Here is a 23,633-nt window from a genome sequence, read left to right as displayed (position 1 = left end):
CACTGCGCAGCCAGTGCTGGCATGGTCAAGAGGGCAAAGCATCCCACCAGGAGTGAACGGACCATATTCTTGCACGTGGCATCACAGCTTCCTCAGGAAGGCAGTAAGGTATCAGAGATGTTGTTTGACGTGTGGGCACCCACAGGAAAATGTCAGAAAAGTCTTCTCTCCCCTGGACTTTGCCTCAATACCCTTTGCTAACGTGGGACCAACAAAGCTGGATTTCTCTGCAGGCACAGACCATGTCCCCTCTACGGGACTCCACTTGCCCTCCTCTGCCTTCTGCACATCCCGCAGGCTGACCAGAGGCTTGTGGGTAGTCATGACACCCCACCACACACCACTGTGGCCAGAACTGGCGGGCCTGTCCTGCAGGCAGACCGGGGATGGCTCAAATGAGAACAGTCCTCAGTTGAGGAGTGACTGTGTCAGCCTCTCAGGCAGGCGCTCTGCCTCATTCTTGAGCTAACACCAATAATCTGCCTCGTGAGGGTGGCGTGTGGATGACAGAGTGGGTTACCAGTCACCTTACTGTGTCCTGTCAAAGCTCCCATTAAGTGGGGCAGTGAAGGAACCCAGAATGCCATGAGATATAATGAATATAATGGTCCTACCAGAACGGTTCCCTCACTGGGGGTCAACTGTTCAAATTTGTACAAAATGTGCCAGATTTTGTACAAAATCTACAGGTTTTCAAGAAATCTTAAGTTGCCCTGAAAATGCTTGCCTTTCTGAGTATTTGCTATGTGAATTTATCATCGAAGAAGTGGTTGTTCACATTGCGTGGTTCCACTTATATGAAATGTCCAGAACAGACAAATTCCTAGAGACTGAAAGATTGGCGGTTGCGAGGGACCGGGGGCTCTGGGGGAAGTGGGAAGTGACTGCTAACAGGTACAGGGTTCCCTTTGCGGGTGATGAAAGTGTTCTAGAGTTAGATCATAGGCTGCTGAATTCTGTAAAAATACTAAAAAACATTGAATTGTAGTGTTTGAAAGGGTGCCTTTTAGGTGAATTATATTTCGATAAAACTGTTATTTAAAAAAGAAGTGATTTTTAGTCTTTTTTTGGGTCACACATTCCTTTGAGAAGCTGAGAAACACTGAACACTTCACCCAGAAAACTGCTCACACACCCTTCCTCCCCAGATGTGTGCGCAGTTTTAGAAGGCTTTATCCTCACATACCTATTGTCGCTGGAGTAAGAACTCCTAGTGTATAGGTCAGTAGTTTTAAAACATCTTTCCCCACAGAACATAGAATATTTAGTCCCAAATGATAGAATGTACTTCTGAAGGTAGGCACCAGCCTATATTTGGGAAAGTGTATTATGGATTTTAATATTGATCTTTCTGCAGATCCTTAAGTCAATCTGTTTAGAAAGATCAGCAAAGGCTTTGGCATCAGAAAGGCTCAGAATCCTGCCATCTTGGGAATAAGCAACCTTTCTGTTTATTCATTTATAAAATGAAGGTGAAATGTACACAGGGTTGTTCCAAGGTTTACACACACACAGCCCTAACTCAGAACCTGGGCACACATAGATACTTAATATGCAGACACCACACGTTGTTAGCCAGCACTCCAGGGCAGATCCAAAGACGCCATGTCTACCTTGTTCCCCAGGTTGCCATTGGCTTGTTTCGAGAGCAGCAGAGCCACCATCTCTGCGTGGCCCTCCTGGGCGGCCAGGTGAAGGGGCGTCACACCTTGCACCGACTCGGCGTTTGCTGAGCCCCCATACTGCAGCAGACTGCGGGCCACCTCCACTTGGTTCTGCTTGGCAGCGATGTGCAAAGGGGTGTAGCCATTCTGAAACAGAAGAAGCCACCCAGGGCCTGGTTACAGGAATGCTGAGCTGACAATATCAACACATGAGCAGGGGCTGAGTCTGGTTCTTGGCCGGCTGGACACCCAATGAGCAGGGCTGGCGTCACCCAGGAGCAATTTAGGTAAACAAACAAACAAACAAACAAAATCCATTTGATTTGGAGCCAGCGCCTCAGGCTTGCAGAGCCTCTGTATGTCCACCTTTTTTCACCATGTGTTTTCTGTTACGCTCTGACAAACTGCTGGACAGGAGGAGAACAACTGGAAGGCCAGGTAAGGAAATGAAAGGTTCTCATTTCTTCCTTCCTGCAATAAGAGCCAAAAACCCCAAATATTTCATAAAGAAGAAGAAACAACAGCCCTTTTTTTTCCCAGTGCAGCTGGGCCAAGTGCTGCCCTCTGGGCCTTGCCGGCATTAGGCAGGGTGGTTTAAGGGACATGCACCTGGCAAGGGACTTGAGGATGTGGGACAGTCCTCACTCCACTGTTAACTACCTGTGTGACCCAGGGCAAGATATTCCATGACCTAGACTTCCTTCTGTATCTTTTAAGTCATTAAAAGTGGATAATAGCGTCTATCTTTTTCATTTCTCAAAGTTGTTAGGTAGACCAAACATGATACTATATGTGAAGGTATGTTCCAAAATTAAGATATAAAAAGTTGGCAGGGCACAGTGGCTCATGCCTGTATTCCCAACACTTTGGGAGGCTGAGGTGTGAGGATCACTTGAGGCCAGGAGTTTGAGACCAGCCTGGGCAACATAGCTAGACCCTATCTCTACAAAAAAATTAAAAAATTAACTGGGCATGGTGATGCATGCCTGTAGCTACTCAGGAGGCTGAGGTGGGAGGATGGCTTGAGCTAAGGAGTTGGAGGTTGCAGTGAGCTCTGATCGTACCACTGCACTATGGCCTGCAGCAGAGTAAGACTTTGTCTCTACATATGAAAGTTTTAAAAAGTAATGCACCTGTGTGTCATGGTTTTGTAGTGCACTGGTTTGCAAGACATTATAATTGCATAATGAGATGAAGGAGCTTGCCTCAAAAGTAAATCAATGATGTCACTGTGCACTGTTTATTCAGCCAATTTTTGTTTTTATTATTATCATTGATAGCAAGACTGTCTTAATGAAGGAAGCAGTGCATGGGTGTACACTCTGGAGCACACTCCTTATCTCCCTGCAGGCAAGAGGCGGTTCCCAGGTGGGCGCCTTTGCTCATCACTGCCGAAAACCACTTTTACCTGCGTTATCTTTTTTGTGCTTCATTAAAACCACATAAGGTCACTAGGGCAGGCATTTTTATTTATTATCCCATTGTGTGGAGAAAGAGGCCAATTCTCTGTGAGGTTAAGCGCCTTATCTAATGTCACATAGTAAGCAGAACGACAGATAACCCAGCCCTGACCTTCTGATTGTACAGCCCAGGTAATTCCAGCTAGAACAGTGGTTCTCAAACTCTGATGTGTACACAATCCCTTGGGACCTTGTTAAAATGCAGTGTCTGATTCAGAGGCACTAGGGGGGGCCCAAGATTGTGCATTTCTAGCAAGCTCCCAGGTGATGCTGACAATGCTGGTCCAGGGACCACACTTTCAGTAGCAAGGCCCTAGGGCACTCAGGGTTAAGGGCAATGCCAGGCTGGAGGACGTCCTGGACATGTGCCCACCCAGGCCCATAGCAGATGGCTGCCCAATGTGGGATCTGTCTCAGGGCACGAGATTTCCCCACCTCGGCCAGCATTCCTCTGGCTGAGGACTGAGTTCTCCCTGCCAGCCACTCTCTTACTGTGGAAACTAACATTTCTGATTCTGCCAGGATCACTGGTCAGGAAGAGGAAAGGGAAAGAAAGGTGCCGGCCAAGGCAGTCAAAGCCCTAGGTACAGAGAAAGCTCAGCAAAGTGGGCCCACAGGCGGCTTTTGTGGTGAAATGAAAAGTTGTGACTTACCCAAGGAATTGAATTAAATTGAAAAATCATTCTTTTTGAAGAATGACGAGTGATCATCCTTTCTAGTATTCTTCCTTTTTAATTTGATTATGTTATGAGAAAACATTAAATTGTTCTTTGTAGGTTGTGTTCATGTAACAAGATCGGCATTTGGATTATAATAAGTTTACTTAAACAGCATGATTTTTGCACTGTATTAAAAGAGAGCAAAGGAATGGGGTGCGATACCACAGATCCAGCCTGAGATGCAGGGTCGGCTCAAAATGGAGCTAAGCCTCCCCATAACGAGACACAGAGCACCAGTCAGCGCCGGCCCAGAGAAGCCTTTCACTATGGAAACGAAAAATTAAACCCTAAGCCCTCAAACAGACCTCAGTTGGGCCAAAGAGATCCCAGAAAAACCTTAAAAACTGAATTCCCAGCCATGAAGGAAGGGAGGTTGGACACGCCTTGCTATACCCACTCCCTTTCGGAGTTTAGGCACAACTGACCAACATTCATGTTAAAAGAGATCATAAGACTAACTAAAGGGACTCTTTGTGACAAGACACCAAATTATCAACAGGACCCAAGGCCACAATAGGCAAGGGCTGAGTCACACACCCCCTAGAGGTCACTCGGCCCAGGACACTGGTGAACAGACCCTTCTCTCAACTTAATTCTTTTCTGCTGATTCCAAACTTTTAGATAAAGCTTTACTCCTTTAACCAACTGCAAATTAAAGAATCTCTGAATCTGCCTATAACCTCTGGGCCCCTGTTTCTAGGTATTTTTGTCAATATATACCTTCCATGTATTGATTTATGTTTTTACCTATAACTCCTGCCTCCCTAAATGTATAAAACCAAACTGTAACCCGCCCCAGACACGCTTTCTCAGGACCTCTTGATACTGTGTTGCCCAGGGCCATGGTTATCACATCCGCTCAGAATAAACCTCAGAAATACTTTATGGAGTCTGGTTTTTCCATTAATAACTACATGAAAGCAATGATTATTAGGCTTTTTTTTTTTTTTTTGAGACAGAGTGTCACTCTGTTGCCCAGTCTGGAGTGCAGTGGTGAGATCTTGGCTCACTGCAATCTCTGCCTCCCGGGTTCAAATGATTCTCCTCTCTCAGCCTCCCAAGTAGCTGGGATTAGAGGTGCATGCTGCCATGCTCAGCTAATTTTTGTATTTTTAGTAGAGGCGGGGTTTCACCATGTTGGCCAGGATGGTCTTGAACTCCTGACCTCAAGCGATCCGCCTGCCTCGGCCTCCCAAAGTGCTGGGATTACAGGCTTGGGCCACTGTTCCTGGCCCTATTAGGCCATCTTTTAATGTACAAAGGACCATCACTTGAGCAATCTGCAGTGTGTTCATGGATGTATCCTCAGGAATCCCAAGCTACCTGGGAAGCAGTGATGTCCACACTGGCAAGGCCAGCCCCCTGTCCTGCCCAAGAGTAGGCCTGCCCTGGACATGGCTCAGGCTGCCAGGTAAACCTCTGGTTAAAATTGAGATACAAGTGCCACTGTCACTCTCAGAACACGGAGTGTTCACAGAACAGAGCTTCCCCTAAACCAGGACTGAAAGGAACGAATGAACTTCTGCAGGTGACAAGGACAAGGACAACTAGGCTGGAAAGTCATGGAGAGGGGAGGGAGGAATGTGTGCCCGCAAAAGGCTCTTCTTTCCCAAGGAAATGAGCTCATCCTAAGGAATGCATACGGAGGGAGCTCTGCCCAAATGTTCAAACATTAGCATCAAAATTAGAAAGGGGAGGGTTTGGTTTGGGTGCAGAGAGATTTGCATGTGAAATTCTACAAAATTGCCAGACTACTTTGGAAACTATTTTTTGCCATGGAAACAAAGCCCATCTGTGCAGGGTTTGTGCTTGGATTTAGTTCTCTTTAAATATAATGAACCTGGCTCCCTTTCCTTTTATATAAGTAGGGGAGTGAGGAGGAGGAGGGGAGTCCAGGTTTTTATTTTTAGAGGCAGGAGTAAGTCGACATCGCAGCAGGGCCGTGTGCTCCCTCTGCACAGCGACGTGGGGCTCGCTGCAGCAGTAGCGAGGACAGGAGGAGACAGAGCTGTCGGGAGCCAGCGTCTGCAGAAGAGCGATGCTGCAAGATGGGGACACGCGTCTGTCCAGGGAGGGAGAATGCGCCGCACCGACACTGAGGCTCCCCGCCTGGGCTGCGGCGGCCCTAAGCCAGCAGGTGTTGGCTGGAGTCATGCGGGGTCCCACCCTTAGGCTCCTTCTCTGTGGCACTTGGACACCTGCCACATGACGGATCACCGGGGTTTGCTCTCCCATAGATTATCCTGTTTCCCGTGCGCCTGGCTGCCCCACAGAGGGCAGGGACTGTGTGTGGCTTTTGTCTTCCTGGCCCCGCTCCCTCTCCTCTCCCCTTCTCCCCGCTGGCCACCAGTCCCGTGGCACCTATCCCTACACAGCCTTGTCTTCCCACAGCAGGCAGCCTGTTCCCAAAAATGATCCTTCCAGCTTCATCCTTGTACTACCCAATCCCGTGGGGTCTTCCAGAAGCTACCCATCTGCTCCCTCCTCTGATTCCCTCAAGGGTCACGGAACCTGCTGCTCTGAGCAGCTCGCCTCTGAAGCTGGTGTGAGGCCGGGCCAACATGTCTCATATTCAGGTAAGCCTCTCTACAAAAATGCCACCATCGAAAAGTCTGATCTCAGAGAGAAATGAATTTGGAGGTGATCATTCTCATTTTAAAGAGGTCCCTTGCTTCCAGGTTCCAGCAAGCTCACCAGCAGCCCTGAGGATTTCTCAAAGTACGGTCACTGTGGCCCCAGCCCCGGAACCACGCAGAGAGTAGGTTAAAAATGAGGCTTCCAGGCCACACTGCACAGTCCCACAGAGTCGGAATCTGCTAGAACCAGGCTCACCACTCCCCAGGGATTTTTATCCACACCGATCTCTGACAGTCAGTTTACAAAACCCAGCTGACATGCAACTGCTTGGGGACACATTTGCTGTATAAAACAAGTTCTGCCTCTGCGAGGTAAGCCCTGGCTGGGAATTGTTACCCACTTCCCATCCCACTCCTGGACCCTGAATAGCACGATTACAGGACAGGTAACATGTGTGAAAGTGAGGCATGATTTCTGAGGTAAAAATAGCTACAGAACGCAAAACGCCTGGGCTGCTGCGGAAACCCCCCTCCCTGAGGGACTGGAAGGCAGCAGGTGACCTGCTCTCCGGGGGCAGCTGCGGAGAGGCGCCAGTCTTACCCAGGCGGGGCTGTGCGGGGAGCCACCCCGGGGAAGCAGCAGCTTGACGATGTCCAGGTTGTTGTGATGGACGGCCACGTGCAGGGGGGTCAGGCCATTCTGCAGAGGACAAAGACAAAAGAGACCAGATGTCACTCCCACGGACTTTCTCCCAGGGCTCCCTTTAGGCATGGCAGCACCTATTTGACACAGTAAAATCCTGTTTAAAATCCTTCCCAGGCCAGTCTTAACTTGGAGTCACGACAGAATGTCGGGACAGGACCCAGAGCCCTGTGGGAACCAGAGGGGACGTGGGCAGTGAGGTCAGCACATTCGCCCAGAGAAGGCCGTCGAGTCTTTCCAAACGGTTAAGGCCGTTGACAGAAAGGCCAGTCTTTCCAAAGGGCGTTCTCTCTCGATGCTACCCATGGAAACATGAACAGGCCAGGTGCAGTGGCTCGCACCTGTAATCCCAGAGCTACGGGAGGCTGAAGAGGGAAGATCACCCGAGCCCAGGGTTTGAGACTAGCCTGGGCAACATAGTGAGACCCTGTCTCTATAATTTTTTTTTTTTTTAAGTTAGCGCCGGGCATGGTGGCACCTGCTTGTAGTCCCAGCTACTCAGGTGACTGACACCCAAAGATGGTTTGAGCCCAGGAGTCGAAATTGTAGTGAGCCATAATGGCACCACTGCACTCCAGCCTGGGCAACAGAGACAGACCCCATCTCAAAAAAAAAAAAGAAAAGAAAAGAAAAGAAAAGAAAAAAAAGGATGGACAACATAGGCAAGAGATGGAATCTGCAAGAGCTGAATTCCATCCTCTGTTCTTGCCTCTAACCTGAGAGCTGCAGGGGAGGGCGGGGTTCAAACTCACTTTTCCAGCAGCATTCGGGTGTGCGTCCCGCTCCAGCAGCAGCTCTGCCACCCGCACCTTCCCATACTTGGCCGCCACGTGCAGAGGGGTAAATCCTTTCTGAGGAGAAACACAGGCCGTCAGGACATCGGGGCCCCAGGGCTGTCCTCTCTGAAGAAAGGGCAAAGGAGGCTGCTCCCTTCCGCTGGCATGGAGATGCCAATAAAAGCAAAGGCACAGCCATTTTTGAGCCCTCCAGGAGGCTGAAGACCTCAGGAGTGGGCAGGCATCCCTGCACTTGCTGTACACACTCCTCTGGCGAGAGGGTCTCGACCACCTCGCAGTGGTAGTTGATTGCTGGCTAGCTGAGGGCAGGGTATGAGTCTTAATCCTTCTCATATCCCCAGAACCTGTCTGTGACTTGCCCAAAGCAGGTTTCGACTAATAATTGTGCCATGATAAATGGACGAAGGCTGGCGGGGTGTGTGAGAAGCTGTGGTTGACCTCCCGTTTTGGGGAAGGATGGAGACACATCGGGCTTGCAGGTGGCAGGCAGCCCCGAGTGTGATGACCCTTCCAGTTGCTTGCAACATCACTGAGGTGACAAAGAGAACCAGGCACGAATTCCCCTCCAAGCCCCAGGCCTGGCTGAGTGAGCCTGTTGCTTCCTTAGACCGAGAGGAGGGAGGTTGTACCTTGGTCATGCAGGCCTGGGATGCTTCCTTTTCCAGAAGGGCCAGGACTGTTTCCACGTGGCCCTCACGAGCTGCGATGTGCAGGGGCGTGTGCCCAGCAGTGGTGGCCAGGTTGGGGTTGGCATTGTTTTCCAGCAGGAGCTTCACCATGTTTGTGTGGCCGATGCGAGCTGCACAGTGAAGTGGGGTCTGGTCATCCTGGACCCCGAAGCGAAAGCAAAGAAGAAGAAATGCTGATGTTACCAAATCCAACTTTTCATCTTACAGAGAAGCAAGGCAGGGCCCAGAGAGGGCAAGTGACCTTCTCAAGGTCACACAGCTAAGAAGATGAAGAGTCAGGGTTTGAATCAAATCTCTGAGTTACAGGAACCGATATGCTGTATCCTATTGAATCCTTACAACAGCTCTTCAAGTGAGCTGTTATTTCTACCTAATTTCCCAAAGACCCAGCCCTCCCATCTGTAAAATGGGAATAATAACGTCTACTTGCTAGGGCTCATCTGGGATCAAGCAGATAATGCACACGTTTCTGCGTTTGTGCATAAAAGGCACTCAATGCAGTGTGGTTGCTCATCCGTCTCCCACATCCTTTCTGAGAGGATGCGCTTGTCTTTCTGCTTGAACTCTACTTTGATTTTCTCTGTGCTGGGGTCAGGGGAGTCTCAACTGCCAACAGAGAATGAGGACTTTTCCATCCACACCCCCAGCCTCCTGTTTCTGAATGCTGCTGTCGAGCTGCCTGGGCCAGGTCTCATGGGGCCCAGCTGGAGGCATCCCTCGAGGGCCCCAAACACAAATCACAGGCCTGACTCTAAGGAGAACCCATCGTGGCCTGTGGTTAGGAAGCCTGCTGTTGGCCGAGCGAGCAACTGGCAAACTCCACAGCTCTTCTCACTGCCTACTCCTCCAACCCCCGCAAAATGTGCTTACAGCAAGGGGGAATCCTCCAGTTTTAGATCAAGTAATTCTTGCCTGATTTTCACTGGCAATGCTTTCTTCAAAAGGTTTCCCGCCTCCTTACACGGCAACTGTCGTCGTTAGCCCAGGACATACTCAGCCCAACCACGCACCTTGGACTTTCCTTATGTTAAAGAAATGTGGCTCTAATGCAAAAATATCCCTGGTCTTCTCAAACCCCCTGCAAAGCAGAATCGGAGCACGCGGAGCGGCCTGATGGGGATGAAAAGCGATCCCCAGGCCACAGTACTGCAGCCCTGCCTGGAATGAGGATGGGTTCTCTGCACAGTGCTGGAACTGCTCATATCTGAAACCCTTCCCTTCCTGCCTTCACAACTCACCTTGGCCTTGGCGTTGACTTTGGCTTTGTTCTGGAGTAAATATTTGGCCACTTCCGTGTGCCCAGCTCTGGCTGCCATATGTAGCGGGGTCTCCACTTTCTATAAAATAACAAAATTGTAGAACTGTTCATACATGCCTGCTGTCCAAAACTGCACACACAGAGCTAGGAAGTGCAGCTTCGAGTGGCTTGGTGGGTTTTTGTCCAAGAGGTGGAGTTGCCCCAGCAGGCACTCTTTAGTCTGATGTGTGTGCTTGTGTGCATGCGCATGTATGTATGTATGTGTATGTGTGCATGTGTGCAGGTGCAGGCATGTATGTGAGTGCATGTGTGCATCTGTATATTCTAGGTACACTTAAAAGTAAACCCCAGAGCTAATGAATATTCAAAAATGTAAATGTATTCCCAGTGAACACTTATAGACGTTCCAAAATTATTGTCCAAAACAAAACCTCCAAGGTTTACGGATGTGTGAGAAATTTAATCCAGAAAGCGTCAGTACACAGGGATGTCCTCCCCCAGTCTGAAGCATTGGCTATTCTGGGAATTGTAGCTCTGTCCCCAGAGAAGAGGCCTGGGAGCACTGGTGAAAGCTGCCCTCTGAACTCTTGGTCTAGAGGAGCAAGTCCCTTGCCTGCCTGAGGGCTTACCACGTTGGAGACGTTGGGCGATGCCCCCCGCTGCAGGAGGTTCTTCACGATGGGAAGGTGCCCCATGAAGGAGGCCACGTGGAGAGGTGTCAGGCCAGACTGAAACAGACAAGGGCAGAGTGAGATAAGTGGGGAGTCTTTCCACTCCCCTGAAGAAGAGAGAACCTGACGGCATCTAACGCTTTCACAAATGGTTTTCCAAGAAAATGGAGTTATATGAGGTGGGTTTGCTTCCAAGAAAATAGTTGGAGAAAAAAATTACCGTGGGCAAGTCGTGCCCACTCTTACAACTTGCAAAAATTGTGTCTGATCTTGGAAAGCTCCATGAGACTTGACTCATGTTCCCTTGTCTTAGTCACCTCTAATTCATTCCTTCCAGCAGTCCAGACTTGCAGACACACACACCCCTGCAGCCACACAAAGCTACAAAGAGCGACTCTTAGAGAAGGTGGGTCGGGGGAGACCACGGGCCTGCCCCCAGGCTCCTCTGCAGTCTCTCCTACCTCGGTGACCGCGTCAATCGAGGCTCCCGTCTTCAGCAGCAGCTCCATGACACGAACGTGGTTCTTTTTACAGGCGATGTGTAAGGGGGTAAAGCCATTCTGCAGCCCACACAAATGAAGACAGACAAGCAGGAGCTTACACACGGGCCCAAGGAACGCCCAGAAGACCACCTCGCTGCTCTAAAAGGCAGCTGCTGCCCAGGCCACCAGCAGATGCCCACAGACCAATCAATGAATTAATGCCAATTGATTAGTCTTACAATGTCAATTAATGCAAATCACGTAAGAGACAGGTGGCTCTCACTTGATGCACTAGATGTGTTCCTGAACATGTTGTTTATAAACCTTTTTAAAAAATTTATTCACATTTTGGATGCACTAAAAGATCCTGCTGTTTAAAGTCCCCTAAGGGTAAATTTACAATAAGAGAGTACTTTTGTGAAGCAAATCATGTTCCCTCTTCCCTGAAACCACTGATCATTTTTAGTGAAATGGATTTCTGCTCTAAAGTGTGATGTACTCTGAATATAAACTCTGAAGGGCAGAAAAGTATGTTTGTTTTTGTCTGTTTTTTCAGTGCTTTACCCACTTAAGGCAGTGGTTCTCAAACGTGGGAGGTGGTGGTGGGGGGTATCATTTGCACGTCACCGCCAAAACATGTGGCGATGTCTGGGGACATTTTTTATTGTCAACTAGGGAAGGAGAGCTATGAGTGCCTAGTGGGTAGAGGCCCGGGATGCTGCTAAACATCCTACAACACACAAGACCACAAATATCGACCCCAAATATCAATAGTCCTGAGGCTGGGAAATCCCAGCTCCCCTACAATAGCATGTGGCCTGCGGGCATTGCTCAGTGAAAGCTTTTTTGAGTGAGTGAGTGAGTGAATGAGCCATCCTCTGCCATCCCTGGAGGATATCCTGCCCCTCAGTTCTGCTGCCCTGGAAAGGGGCAGAGAGGAGATGTGGTTACAGGCATGCTTAGTGCAAAGCTACAGTCCTACTGGATCCCCAGACCTCCCTGGGAGCCCCTGTCCTGGGAAGGAGGCAGAGGAACCACAGGAAGGATTTGCTCTGGGCCTGAGCTTCCCTTTACACGAGTGCCATGAGAACTGCAAGCCCCTCTGTGGACGAAGGATGCTCAGCTCCGGCCACCTCACTCATCCCCAAAGCAGCTCAGAAAGCCACGCAGCCCCTAAGGAATCACTCAGCTCCAGGCCTGACTCCACTGGACAGGTGCCCCAAGCCTGTATACCTACCATGCAGGATGCTTCCTGAGTCCGGTTTCCTGGGCCCAAACTCACCCCTGACCTCGGCCTGGTCACCAGGGGCAGGGGTCGATACCTAGCTGGGTGTGCAGTGGAAGGTGCAAGAGGGGTGCACACCAGGCCCCCACCATCCTGTGCTGTCACACCCCACTTCTCAGGCCTCGAATCTGGGGAGCTCTGGGCACCTGCCGCCCTTCCCACAGGTCCAGCCATGCCTCTCTGGTCCTGCCCTGAGTCTGCCCTGACCCTTTGCACCTTCTCCAGCAGCCCCCCACTCACCAGGGCTCTGGAGTTGGGTTTGGCCCCTTTATCCAGAAGGACCTTGGCCACCCTGTGGTGTCCGCAGTGGGCAGCCACGTGGAGCGGGGTCAGGTGGTCCAGGGTGATGTCATCTATCTCTGCGTCGTATTGCAACAGGAGCCGGACACAGTCGAGGTGGTCTCCCTGAGCCGCCATGTGAATTGGGGACAGGCCGTTCTGGGTAAAGAGGAAAACACAAGCAATCACAAAGCCTTCTGGGGACCGAGCATGGAGATTCAGGACGACTCCAACGTCACTCCCTACTTCTTCCCTACACGACGCTTCCACAAGGCTCCGGAGGGAGCTTGGCTCACCCTGGCCTCCACACTTCTGCCAGTCTCTGACCACAGACATTCTCCTTTCCACCTGGCCAAGCCTTCAAAGCCATCTCCAGCAGCCCCATCTCTTCCAGAAAGCCTTCCCTGACCACCCTAGACTCCAGTGGGCTTTCCTTATCTGCGCCATGCACTTGGACCTTATTCTTATATTTGCCCAATTACATTCATAGTTAACTGTTTAGGGGAGTGTATCTTTTCATCTTTTCTCTTTACTTGTATGCCTCTTAAGAGCAGTGACTGGGCCTAATATTTCTTCTTAAATGCCCCACAGTGCCCAGTAAATTCATGTAATACACATTGTGGTCCTTAAATTATGCAATTTTGAATAAATGAATGAATGAATGATGATAAAATAGAACTTGGATCTAAATCCCTCTGTTCCTTGTCCCTGTCAAATGCAGTTCAGTTAAAGAAAATTCATTAAGGATACTCATTTCTCAAACAGCAATTTGCTGAAAAAACATTAAAGAGAGAGGAGACTCACTCATTCATTCAGACATTAATTCAACACATACTTATCAAGTGATTAATATGCTCCTGGTATGGGTTAAGCTCTGTGGAAACAGAAGAGAACAGATATAACCCCTGGCCCAAGGAAGCTTGTAGACAAACATGGTGGTGTCTTTCAGTGCCCTGAAGTGGGATGAAAAATGATCAAAGCACAGAGGTGAGAATCAAACAGATGGCGTCCCTGATGAAGGAGGGGCACCGGGAGGGAGGAGGTGAGGCCTGAACTAGGACTTGAAAGGAGCTGAATGGAAGTTCACCAGGAGGACCAAAGGGGAAGAACATCCTAGTGAAGGGAGCAGCATGGGCAACATCACAGAGGCAGCTACCCTAGGGGAACCCAGGGGCCTCCATGCAGTTCGACAGGCCAGGGCAAAGTGATGGCAAGCATGGAGGCGGGCTGGAGAGGAGCCCGAGGCTGCGCCAAGAAAGGCTAGGAGCTCAGGACTTGGGACTTCAGCTTTTCGAAAGTGGAAATGAGAGGATTTTCATCAAGGAAGATGCAAATCAGGTTCCATGACAGCAGATGTTAGTGTTACAGGCTGAATTAGGTCCCACAAAATTCATATGCTGCAGTCTTAACCCCCAGGACCTCAGAATGTGACCTTGTTTGGAAACAGGGTCTTTGGGGATGTAATGAGCTAAAATGAGGTCATTAGTGTGAGTTCTAATCTATGACTAGCGTCCTTAGAAATAGGCAGATTTGGACACCTGCACAGCAGGAAGATGCCACATGAAGATGAAGGCAGAGGTCAGCATGATGCTTCTATAAGCCAAGGAAACCAAAGATTGTGCTCAAACCACCAGAAGCTCGGGAGAGAGACCTGGAAAAGATGCCCCCTCACAGATTCAGAAGGAACCGACCCTGCCAGGCACTGTAGCTCACCCCTGTAATTCCAGCACTTTGGGAGGCCGAGGTGGGCATATCACTTGAGGCCAGGAGTTTGAGACTAGCCTGGCCAACATGGTGAATCCCCATCTCTACCAAAAATACAAAAATTAGTCAGGTGAGGTGGCATGTACCTGCAAGCCCAGCTACTTGGGAGGCTGAGGCATGAGAATTGATTGAACCTGTGAGGTGGAGGTTGCAGCGAGCGCAGATCACACTGCTGCACTCCAGCCTGGGTGACTGAGCGAGACTTCATCACACACACACACACACAAAAAGGCCAGGCACAGTGGCTCACGCCTGTAATCCCAGCACTTTGGGAGGCTGAGGCGGGCGGATCGCCTGAGGTCAGGAGTTCAAGACCAGCCTGGCTAACATGGCGAAACCCTGTCTCTACTAAAAATACAAAAATTTGCCAGGCATGGTGGTGCATATCTGTAATCCTAGCTACTCGGGAGTCTGAGGCACAAGAATTGCTTGAACCCAGGAAGTGGAAGTTGCAGTGAGCCAAGATCATGTCACTGCACTCCAGCCTGGGCGACAGAGAGAGACTCTGTCACAAAAAAAAAAAAAAAGAACCAACCCTGCTGACACCTTGATCTTGATCCTCCAGCCTCTGAAAGTGTGAGACAGTAAGTTTCTGTTGTTTAACCTACTCAACGTGTGGTTCTTTGTTAGGGTGGACTGAGCTAACTCAGTTAGTTACACTTGCATTTCAGAAAGGTTGTACCATAGTTCCCAATGGAAAAGTCACATATTCTCATATTCTCAGAAAATACTTTTCATAAGCATTCCTTTCAGCCCCATTCTAATGATCTGGATAATAAAACAAAATATCTTAACTTCTGGTCATGTATTATGTTTAAATACAGCACTCCTGGAAAAATGTTGGGAATTTCCTGACCTAATAATCTAACTGATAGTAGCAATTCTACTTTCATTTAGCTGAGGAGTTTCACTGTTAGATATACTTTTGAAGACATTATCTCACATGGTCGTCCCAACAATCCTAGGAGAGAGGGCGGGGGCTCTCCAGATGAGGAAACTGAAACACAGAGAGGGCAAGACACATGTTCAGAGTCACACAGCAAATCAGCCAAGGATGGAGGGTTAAATGAGAGACTGCTTTAGTAGACGACACCCTCATGCAACAGCACACACAGACACAAACAAGAGCCAGTGTGGGGTCTATGAATCATGACCCGAATTAACGACAGCTCTACAGAACAGAACATGATAATGTGTCGGGAATAAATCAGCTCTCACTGTATGGACTGAGCCATCATTTCATGACAGAACTGCTCGTGGGAAACATCCTGGGTAGTCGTGAGTGGGCCTGGCTTCTGCCTTGCTCTGCTCTGATACAGCTCAATTCACGGGGCAGAGGGCCTGGAGCAGGCTCAGGCAGCTCTGTGTGGCTGACAGCTTTCTTCCCTGGAAGACTTAAGTCCTTATGTTAGAATCACGTAACAAGCCTTTTCTCCGGCCTGTAATGGAGCCTGAGAAGAACTGTGTTCTTTTTAACTTTGCTTCAGTCTGACCCGAGCTCTGAAGACTTCTCAGAGTACTTAGTGCCTGTCTTTTCTGGAGCTAGGAAGGGAGACATGGGGATTGATCTAGAGCAGTAGTAGGCAAACTATACAACCTGTGGCTCAAATCTGCCCCGCCACCAGTGTTGGTCAATAACGTTTTATTAGAACATGGGCCCTAGTTTGCATATTGCCTATGGCTGCTTTTCTGCTACGTTGGCAGTGTTGAATCACTGCAACAGGGACCATGGCCTGCAAAGCCTAAAATTGTCTAATACCTGGTCCTTTAGATAAAAAGTTTGCCGACCCTGATCTAGTTATGAATTAGAGCTACACTGAGTGCCTCCTATGTGACAGGCCTTGTAATAAATGTCAAAGGTGCTATTCATTTAGTAGTATTAGCATTTCTGTTTTACAGAAATAGGATTTGATGCCAGGTCTGTTGGACCTGGAGCCCTGCCTAAAAAATGCTCCTCACAGGAAGGAAGCACACACCTTGGTTTTGGCTTGGATTGGTGCCCCGTGGTCCAGCAGGATCTCTGAGATTCGCACGTGCCCATTTCGAGCTGCACAGTGGAGAGGTGTCAATTCGTCCTTTAAAAGACAGAGTCAAAAACAGAAAGCCCAAAAGGCAGCTATCAGAGGTCATTGGAGAGAAGACTGCCTATGGCATCGTCCCAGCCCACGCGAGTGCTGACGTTTCCTCAGGCACCAGTTCGACCTCAGCACAGTTTTACTACTGCCTCCCGTTGCACGCGGCACTGCCCAGAATACCGCTGCAGGCAGCTCCAGGAGGCTGCTGGTGCATCCCTAACTAGGTCACCAAGGGCCCGCTGCTCTGGGTGAGGTTTGTGAGGGGGGAACTCCCTCCCCCTGCCTGGCTGCGGAGCCTGCTGGCACCCACCTTGGTCTTGGTTTCTATCTGGGCTCCCCGATCCAGCAGCAGCCGCACCATGATCACGTTGCCCCTGCGGGAGGCGATGTGCAGGGGCGTGATGCCATTCTGAAGGGAGGAAGCAGGACATCAGGGTGTGTCATCTTTCCCTGGAATGCAGCTGCTGTGCACCCGCTCCCCATGTCCCCAGCCCCCAGCCCCCAGTCCTGCAATGGTGCTGTCAGGGCATTTCTAGCCTAAGACATTTTAAAACCTGTAAGGACCTGCCAACAGGATGGGTCATCCCACCATACCAGCCAAGCCCACGCCTCCCAGAGTCAACATAACAGACTGCAGGAAAGTCAGTTATTTGGAAATCACTCTCTGCCCTCCAGATTTCCCACTTCTAGGATGGGCAAATGGACTTTAGGGTTTTCTCAAGCAAAGCAGGTAGAAACTGGGTAGTGGATGGTCAGAAACCTGCCAGCAAGGAGGCTGAACAGACAGCAGGGCTGTTTGACCCACAGGCACTTCTGCCACTGGGATGAAATCCATGGTGCCAAGGCAGGAGCACCTGCTAGCCCCAAGCCCCCAGACAGTGAGGGCGCACCTGCCCCAGGTTACCTGTGGCGTGAAATTGACGCTGGCTCCCCTGTTGAGGAGTAACTGGGCCACGTTGAGGTTCTCGTAGTGGGCCGCAATGTGCAGGGGCGTGAATCCCGTCTAGGGCACAACAGAGGGGGAGAAACTTGTCATATGTGATTTACTTCTATCTCAGAGTCAGCCCTGGGATGCCCGAAACTCAGGTGGGGCGACAGGACTTTACAGACAAAGGAGATTTTGATGGGTGGGAACATTTGGTGAGGGGGTCAAGAGAGGCTCTGTGGCACAGTGTATTCAAAAGCTGGGTATCCACCCTGAGCAAACCGACTTATATGCTAACCTCAGACTCTGTGGGCCCGTTCGTCAGAGTGATCACCGACAAAGAGATTTTCATTCATGAATGAAAGTGTGATGGGGCCATGGTCTTTTTTTTTTTTTCTTTCTTTTTTTTTCCTCTCCATTTAGACAGGGTCTCACTGTGTCGCCCAGGCTGGAGTGCAGTGTGATGTGATCACAGCTCACTTCAGCCTTGACCTCCTGGGCTCAAGCAATCTTCCCACCTCAGCCTCCCCAGTAGCTGGGACTACAGGCGAACAAAATCATGCCCAGCTAATTAAAAAAAAATGTTAAGAGGTGGGGTCTCACTAGGTTGTCCAGGCTGGTCTCCAACTCCCGGGCTCAAACCATCCTCCTGCCTCAGCCTCTGTCCATTGTCATCACTCTCTTCCAGAGCCTCAAGCCAGGCCTAACCCCACCCAGGTGTTTTCCAGACAAAACCCGGTGGATCTGGGGCCGGTGGAAGAGGGGAGGGGCGGGGTGCAGGAGGGGACGGTGAATAACTCCAGCAAATCCATTTCCACTAAAAGAGAACCAGCAGCCTCAGCCTACAGACAGCAGATCAGCAGTGCCTCCGAACACCGGAGAGCATGCCCAGGTGACTGTGCAGAGTCCCGGACCCCCTTTCTCCACACCCCGACTCCTGCACGCCTCCTCCCTCCACTACGGGGCAGCCCGGGAGGAGAGATGAAGGAACACCAGGAAGGCCGCCTTCTGGCGTTCCAGGGTGACTCGCCCTGCCCGCCTGGACACATTTCCAGATGACCTGGAGCAACAGGAACCACCCCCGCTGCCAGGGATTTAGAGCAGGGCTGTCCAGGGGCCCCTCGGCGTCCTGGGGTGGGGACGCTCCGTGAGCACGCTGGGATGAGCGTTCGGCCCCGCACGCTCGGGGCTCCTGCTTGGGAAGTCGCAGGGTGTACTCAGTGCGCCCTGAGCCCGTCGGCATCCGCGGCCCAGGGCTCCTCCCTCCGCCTCGCCCTCACCTTGGAAAGCACGTCCGGGTTGGGGTCATTCTGCAGCAGCACCGCAGCCGTGCGCGTGTCGTCGTTGCGGGCCGCGATGTGCAGGGCCGGGAGGCGCACCTTTCCCTTGGTGCCGTAGTTGATGAGGTGCGCGACGACGTTTTCGTGGCCCTGCTGCAGGGCCACCGCCAGAGGCGTGAACCCGTCCTGGCCAGAGGAGGAAAACGCTTTGCTCTGACTCGTCTGAACCTAGCTGCCCTTCACACAGGACACACCCTTGCCCCTCGGGCTCATGCTCCCAGCGGCGCCAGCCTGAGGGACCTCCCTCCACCAAAGCCCTCTTCATCCACCAAGTTCAGCCTAAATGCCACCTCCTCCCTGAAGCCCTTCCTGCCTCCACTTCCTTTCTCTGCAATCTCACAGAACCTGCCAAAGTTTTCTTTAGCATTCCTTTAGTTTTCCTTTATAATTTGCTTCCAGTTTGATTTGTTTTAAGAAATTTTGACTGCTCGGATTCTTTGCCTGCTCCCCTTCTCACCCCATCTGCTGGTGCCAGGATAGTGCCTTGACAAAGCAGAACATTATTAACACTGACCAAAGGCCAGAGTCCACACCAGGCCCTGAGAATTCAATTGTGAGCTACTACTACTACTACTACTACTACTACTACTATTATTATTATTATTATTTTATTTTTGAGACAGGGTCTCGCTCTGTCACTCAGGCTGGAGTGCAGTGGTGCAATCATGGCTCACTGCAGCCTTGACCTCTTGGGCTCAAGTGATCCTCCCACTTCGGCCTCCCAAGTAGCTAGGAATCAGGCACACACCACCACACCCAGCTAATTTTCTTTTTCTGTAGAGATGGGGTCTTGCTGTGTTGCCCAGGCTGGTCTTGAATTCCTAGCCTCAAGTGATCCTTCCACCTCAGCCTCCCAAAGCAGTGGGATTATAGGCATGAGCCACTGTGCTTGGCCATGAGCTACTATTACTAATTCCCTCAGTTGTGGATATACTAAGGGGCACAGGACCCCAGGAACTGATAAAACGGAATGACAACAAAGCATGTCATTGAGCCATCCAAAGTTAAGAGTCAAGAGACTCCTTGGCTCTATCTAGTCCAATTTCATTATTTCGCCAGTGACAAGACTCAGGACCACAGCGAATGAGAATTGTCCAAGGGTGCATGGTGGTTTTGTGGCAAAAGCCTTTCTCACTAAGGCCCAATGCAAACTTGCCAACCATACACACGCATGCTTGGCCTGCCCCTCCAGTCACAAGTATTGGCCATAGCGGGAATGACGCCCTCAAGTGTGACGTCGTTTCTTTGGTACGTGTCTGGGCCTTCTTCAAGACCCACAACTTTGTCATTATTCCCTTGCAGAACTCGACAGTGCTCAGGATTAGTGCAGCGACCTGAAGGTCATCCATCACTACATGGATGCACCCCAAGCCACACACCCAGGAAGGTGTCGCTGGGAGACTTCCAGTGGTGACAACATTTTTCCAAGGTACTTACTTCCGTGGCTACGTTCTGGTTAGCTCCATTTTCCAGTAAAAACTTAACCACTTCCAAGTGGTTCTCTTGTGCTGCCATGTACAGGGGTGTAAAACCTTTCTGTAAACCAAGAGAGGACATCATTAGCATCCATCCGTAATGTAAGAAAGGCCGACATCAGCACAACAGCCTCTCACCTGGAGGACAGCACTCTCTTCATTCCATTTCCTCCCACCTGACCCCTCCTAAGGAAACTCATTGTCACGGTGACTGGCGTCCTGGGATTATTACAAAAGGCCACAGAGGCTGTGCCTCCCCTCGCCACCGTAGGTCAATCTCTTCGGCTCACATACTCCTCATTGATGTCATCAATGCTGCACCCCGTGCCTCATTCCTCCAGTCCTCCATTTCTCTCTCCACCTGGGCCATAACTGGACATATTATTTGGCTTAGGTCCACAACAGTTCAACCCCGTCATGCTTAGGACGTGCGGACTATGCATGAGAAATAATAAAGGATGTCTTCACCACTGCTTGGAGACACGCTCCTGAGAAATCTAGGCCCTGCCCCACAGTGTGTGTGTTAACACAGCTGCCAGTGGATGCACGAGGGAGCAGGAAAGAGGAAGCACGTGTGGAAAGGCAGCACCCTCTAGTACAGAGCAGAGAGCCATTACCTGCGACTGGGCATTGACGTTGGCGCCATAGTTGACAAGCTCCCGGACTACCTCGTCCTGCCCGGCCAGGGCGGCAATGTGCAGGGCCGTGTTCCCCTTCTGAAACACACAGGGGAAGGGAACAGAGGCGGTTTCCCACTGGGCCTGCTATGGGACCAGCAAAGGTCTGTGGACAGGTGCTGCTTGAAGGACCCGGGGGCTTTCTTCATGGCCAAAAGGGGTAGAAAGGACACACGTGTGTGCTTGACCCCTCGCACATCCTGAAATCACACTGAAAGTACAGGGAGGAAAATCCTGCCTGTTGTCTATGAAAAACAATGCTGCAAGAGCCATAAAAAAGAAGGAAATCAGGTCTTCTGCAGCAACTCGGATGGAACTGGAGGCCAGTATCTTACATGAAGCAACTCAGAAACAGAAAGTCAAATACTGCATGTTCTCACTCGTAAGTATGAGCTACATAATGTGCACACGTGGACATACAGAGGTTGGAGAGACACTGAAGACTCGGGGGGTGGGAGGTGGGGGCGATGAGAAATTATCTTTTGGATGTGATGCCCACTATTTGGGTGATGGCCACACTAACAGCCCAGGCTTCACCACTACACAATGTATCCATGGAAGAAAGCTGCATTCGTACCCCCTCAATCTATAAAAAGAAAAACATTTAAAAAGAAGACCACCAGCATTGGCTGGTGTAATTGGAGTGGCGCAGGAAGGGGACAGATGACACTGAGAGGTGCTGTTGAAGGAGACTGCAGCCATGTCAAAAGAACTCCTTTATTATTACTATGATTATTATGATTATTATTATTATGTATCCATAATAATTAAAAATCAAAAAATGTTTATAAAAGAAAAATAATACTGAAAGAAAAAAAGAGCCTCCGCCAACACACACAACTTCTGAACACCTAATCTGCTGTGTGGGTGCAGTGTCCTGTCCCTAGCAGACGGCACGTCAGTGTCCCTCAGGACACACACTGGAAGGCTTGTCAGCGAGCTGACCCTCCGCGGACCTGCAGCTCCGCTCAGCCTGCAACCCTGCAAGGCAACAAGCCCTCTGAGAGGCCTGGGAGCACTGGGAAAGGAGGCCGGCAGGTCCCTCAGACCCACACCTTTGACACCATCCCAGGGATACCCACAGACCACAAGCTGCAGTGGAGGGGACAAAGAGATGGTAGGCAGGAGAGTGAGGAAAGTATTGGACAGTAAAGGAAAGGGTAAGATCAACTCTACTATGTATGTAGGGAAGAGAAGAAAAATCAGAAAATAAATGGGGGTTAATAAATGGAATACAATCTGACCAAGAAAAATACAAAGAATATGCGACATACTAGTAGGCAAAATGTAACAAGTAAGGGTTCACCAAATCGGAGAGTAGAAAAAAACTGGAGAGAATAAACACTGGAGGAAAACAAGGCATGTAATTGCTTTAAACTTCGTAAAAGATGAGAACCAACAGCAGAGACTGAGAAATAAGGCAGGTTCTGAGAAAGTATGTTTTTGTTTTGTTTTGTTTTTAGAATTGGAGCTCTCACTCTAACACCCAGGCTGGACCGCAGTGGCACCCTCATAGCTCACTGCAGCCTCCAACTCCTGGGCTCAAGCGATCCTCCCACCTCAGCCTCCCGTGTAGGTGGGACTAAGGTGTGTGCCACCGTGCCCAGCTCATTTTAAAATTTTTGCTGAGACGGGCTCTCACTTTGTTGCCCAGGCTGCTCTCCCGTTTCAGCCTCTCAGAGCTCTGGGATTACAGGCGTGGGCCTGAGAACATGAGTTTAACGTTCTCAGGTTTTCTTGTCTGGATTCTTCTTGGATATTTAACAACAATTCACAGACAGGACCAGCAGCCTCCATCTGTTGCCAGGATACCCACAGCCTTCCAGCCAGGCTCCTGCCAGCCCCCGGGGGTCCTGGACCAGAATGTCAGCACTGCCGCTGGGGGTGGACTCCCCTGGGTGTCCTGCACCTGCGCCCCCATTCAGGGAGTTCGGGGGCGGGGGTGGGCAGGCTCCATTTCATGCTTCCGTCAAATAGGGCGGGTGCAGAAAATGGGTCCATGGTCGGACCCATCTGTCCCTGCACTACTTAAGGAGCAGAGATCTCAAACAACTTCGTTTTTAGAGTTTAGACAGTATGTAGTTCTTTTTACTAAACTACATAATCGTTAACTAATCCATTTCAAGAAACTTAAGAACTGACAGGCAGGGACTTCGGACTCTGACCTTGCCCGGTGGCATCTGTCACCTGGAGGAAAAACTTCCTCACTGAGATGGAAGAGAGCAGCCCGGGGCCCAGCCGTGTGGCCCCCCAGCCGCTGCTGACCCAGCTTTCCTGGGTCAGGGAGGCAGGCCCATGAGGCCGCCCTGGGGGCTGGGAAGCAGCCCAGGTCTATTTCTTGTACTCTGCCTGGTAATTGAAGCATAAAGCCTGGGGCTGGGTACAGTAGCTCACATTCGTAATCCTGGTGCTTTGGGAGGCCAAGGTAGGAGGATTGCTTGAGTCCAGGAGTTCAAGACCAGCCTGGGAAACAGTGAGACCCAGTCTCTGTGTCTTTAAAAAAAAAAAAGGCATAAAACCGGTTTTTTTGTTTGTTTGTTTGTTTTTTTAAAGGCAGGCACTTCCCATTTGTTGCCTCCTGAAGTTGTCTTTTTGATTTCTCCTCAAGTTCTATTTGATGAAGAACAAAGTTCTTCCTCAAGTATCCATTGGAGAATAAATGCCAGATATGAAAGTCTGGAAGTTCATTAATAATTTTTCATAGAAGTCCAAAGAGCCTCCATTGAGAGGCTTGGCACCTGCTGTACCAAATGCAGCAGGGCTGCTGGCACCAGAAACTTTTCTAGACACCAGG

The 23,633-nt window shown here is 50.2% G+C and overlaps 2 protein-coding genes across 2 annotated transcripts in view; both read right to left on the bottom strand.

Annotated features, from left to right (window-relative positions):
* LOC105554931 (ankyrin-1-like) overlaps positions 1-5,997 on the bottom strand; it is a 13,742-nt gene extending 7,745 nt beyond the window's left edge. The window contains exons 1-3 of the mRNA XM_012001582.1: positions 5,803-5,997; positions 1,614-1,811; positions 192-369 (exon numbers count right to left, since the gene is read on the bottom strand). Coding sequence (XP_011856972.1) covers positions 192-369; positions 1,614-1,811; positions 5,803-5,997 — 571 coding nt within the window. The remainder of the gene's footprint in view (positions 1-191; positions 370-1,613; positions 1,812-5,802) is intronic.
* Positions 5,998-6,338: 341 nt separating this feature from the next.
* LOC105554930 (ankyrin-1-like) overlaps positions 6,339-23,633 on the bottom strand; it is a 51,606-nt gene continuing 34,311 nt past the window's right edge. The window contains exons 8-24 of the mRNA XM_012001581.1: positions 23,005-23,113; positions 21,759-21,820; positions 20,780-20,878; positions 20,125-20,223; positions 18,628-18,813; positions 18,378-18,539; positions 17,327-17,425; positions 16,733-16,831; positions 16,324-16,422; positions 12,545-12,742; positions 10,999-11,097; positions 10,496-10,594; positions 9,847-9,945; positions 8,549-8,746; positions 7,839-7,973; positions 7,021-7,119; positions 6,339-6,383 (exon numbers count right to left, since the gene is read on the bottom strand). Of these exons, the coding sequence (XP_011856971.1) occupies positions 6,339-6,383; positions 7,021-7,119; positions 7,839-7,973; positions 8,549-8,746; positions 9,847-9,945; positions 10,496-10,594; positions 10,999-11,097; positions 12,545-12,742; positions 16,324-16,422; positions 16,733-16,831; positions 17,327-17,425; positions 18,378-18,539; positions 18,628-18,813; positions 20,125-20,223; positions 20,780-20,878; positions 21,759-21,820; positions 23,005-23,113 (1,986 nt within the window). The remainder of the gene's footprint in view (positions 6,384-7,020; positions 7,120-7,838; positions 7,974-8,548; positions 8,747-9,846; positions 9,946-10,495; positions 10,595-10,998; positions 11,098-12,544; positions 12,743-16,323; positions 16,423-16,732; positions 16,832-17,326; positions 17,426-18,377; positions 18,540-18,627; positions 18,814-20,124; positions 20,224-20,779; positions 20,879-21,758; positions 21,821-23,004; positions 23,114-23,633) is intronic.

Source organism: Mandrillus leucophaeus, unplaced genomic scaffold (assembly GCF_000951045.1).
Source record: "Mandrillus leucophaeus isolate KB7577 unplaced genomic scaffold, Mleu.le_1.0 Scaffold664, whole genome shotgun sequence".
In the NCBI taxonomy this organism is placed as follows: Eukaryota; Metazoa; Chordata; class Mammalia; order Primates; family Cercopithecidae; genus Mandrillus; species Mandrillus leucophaeus.
This window is presented reverse-complemented; position numbering and strand designations above follow the sequence as displayed.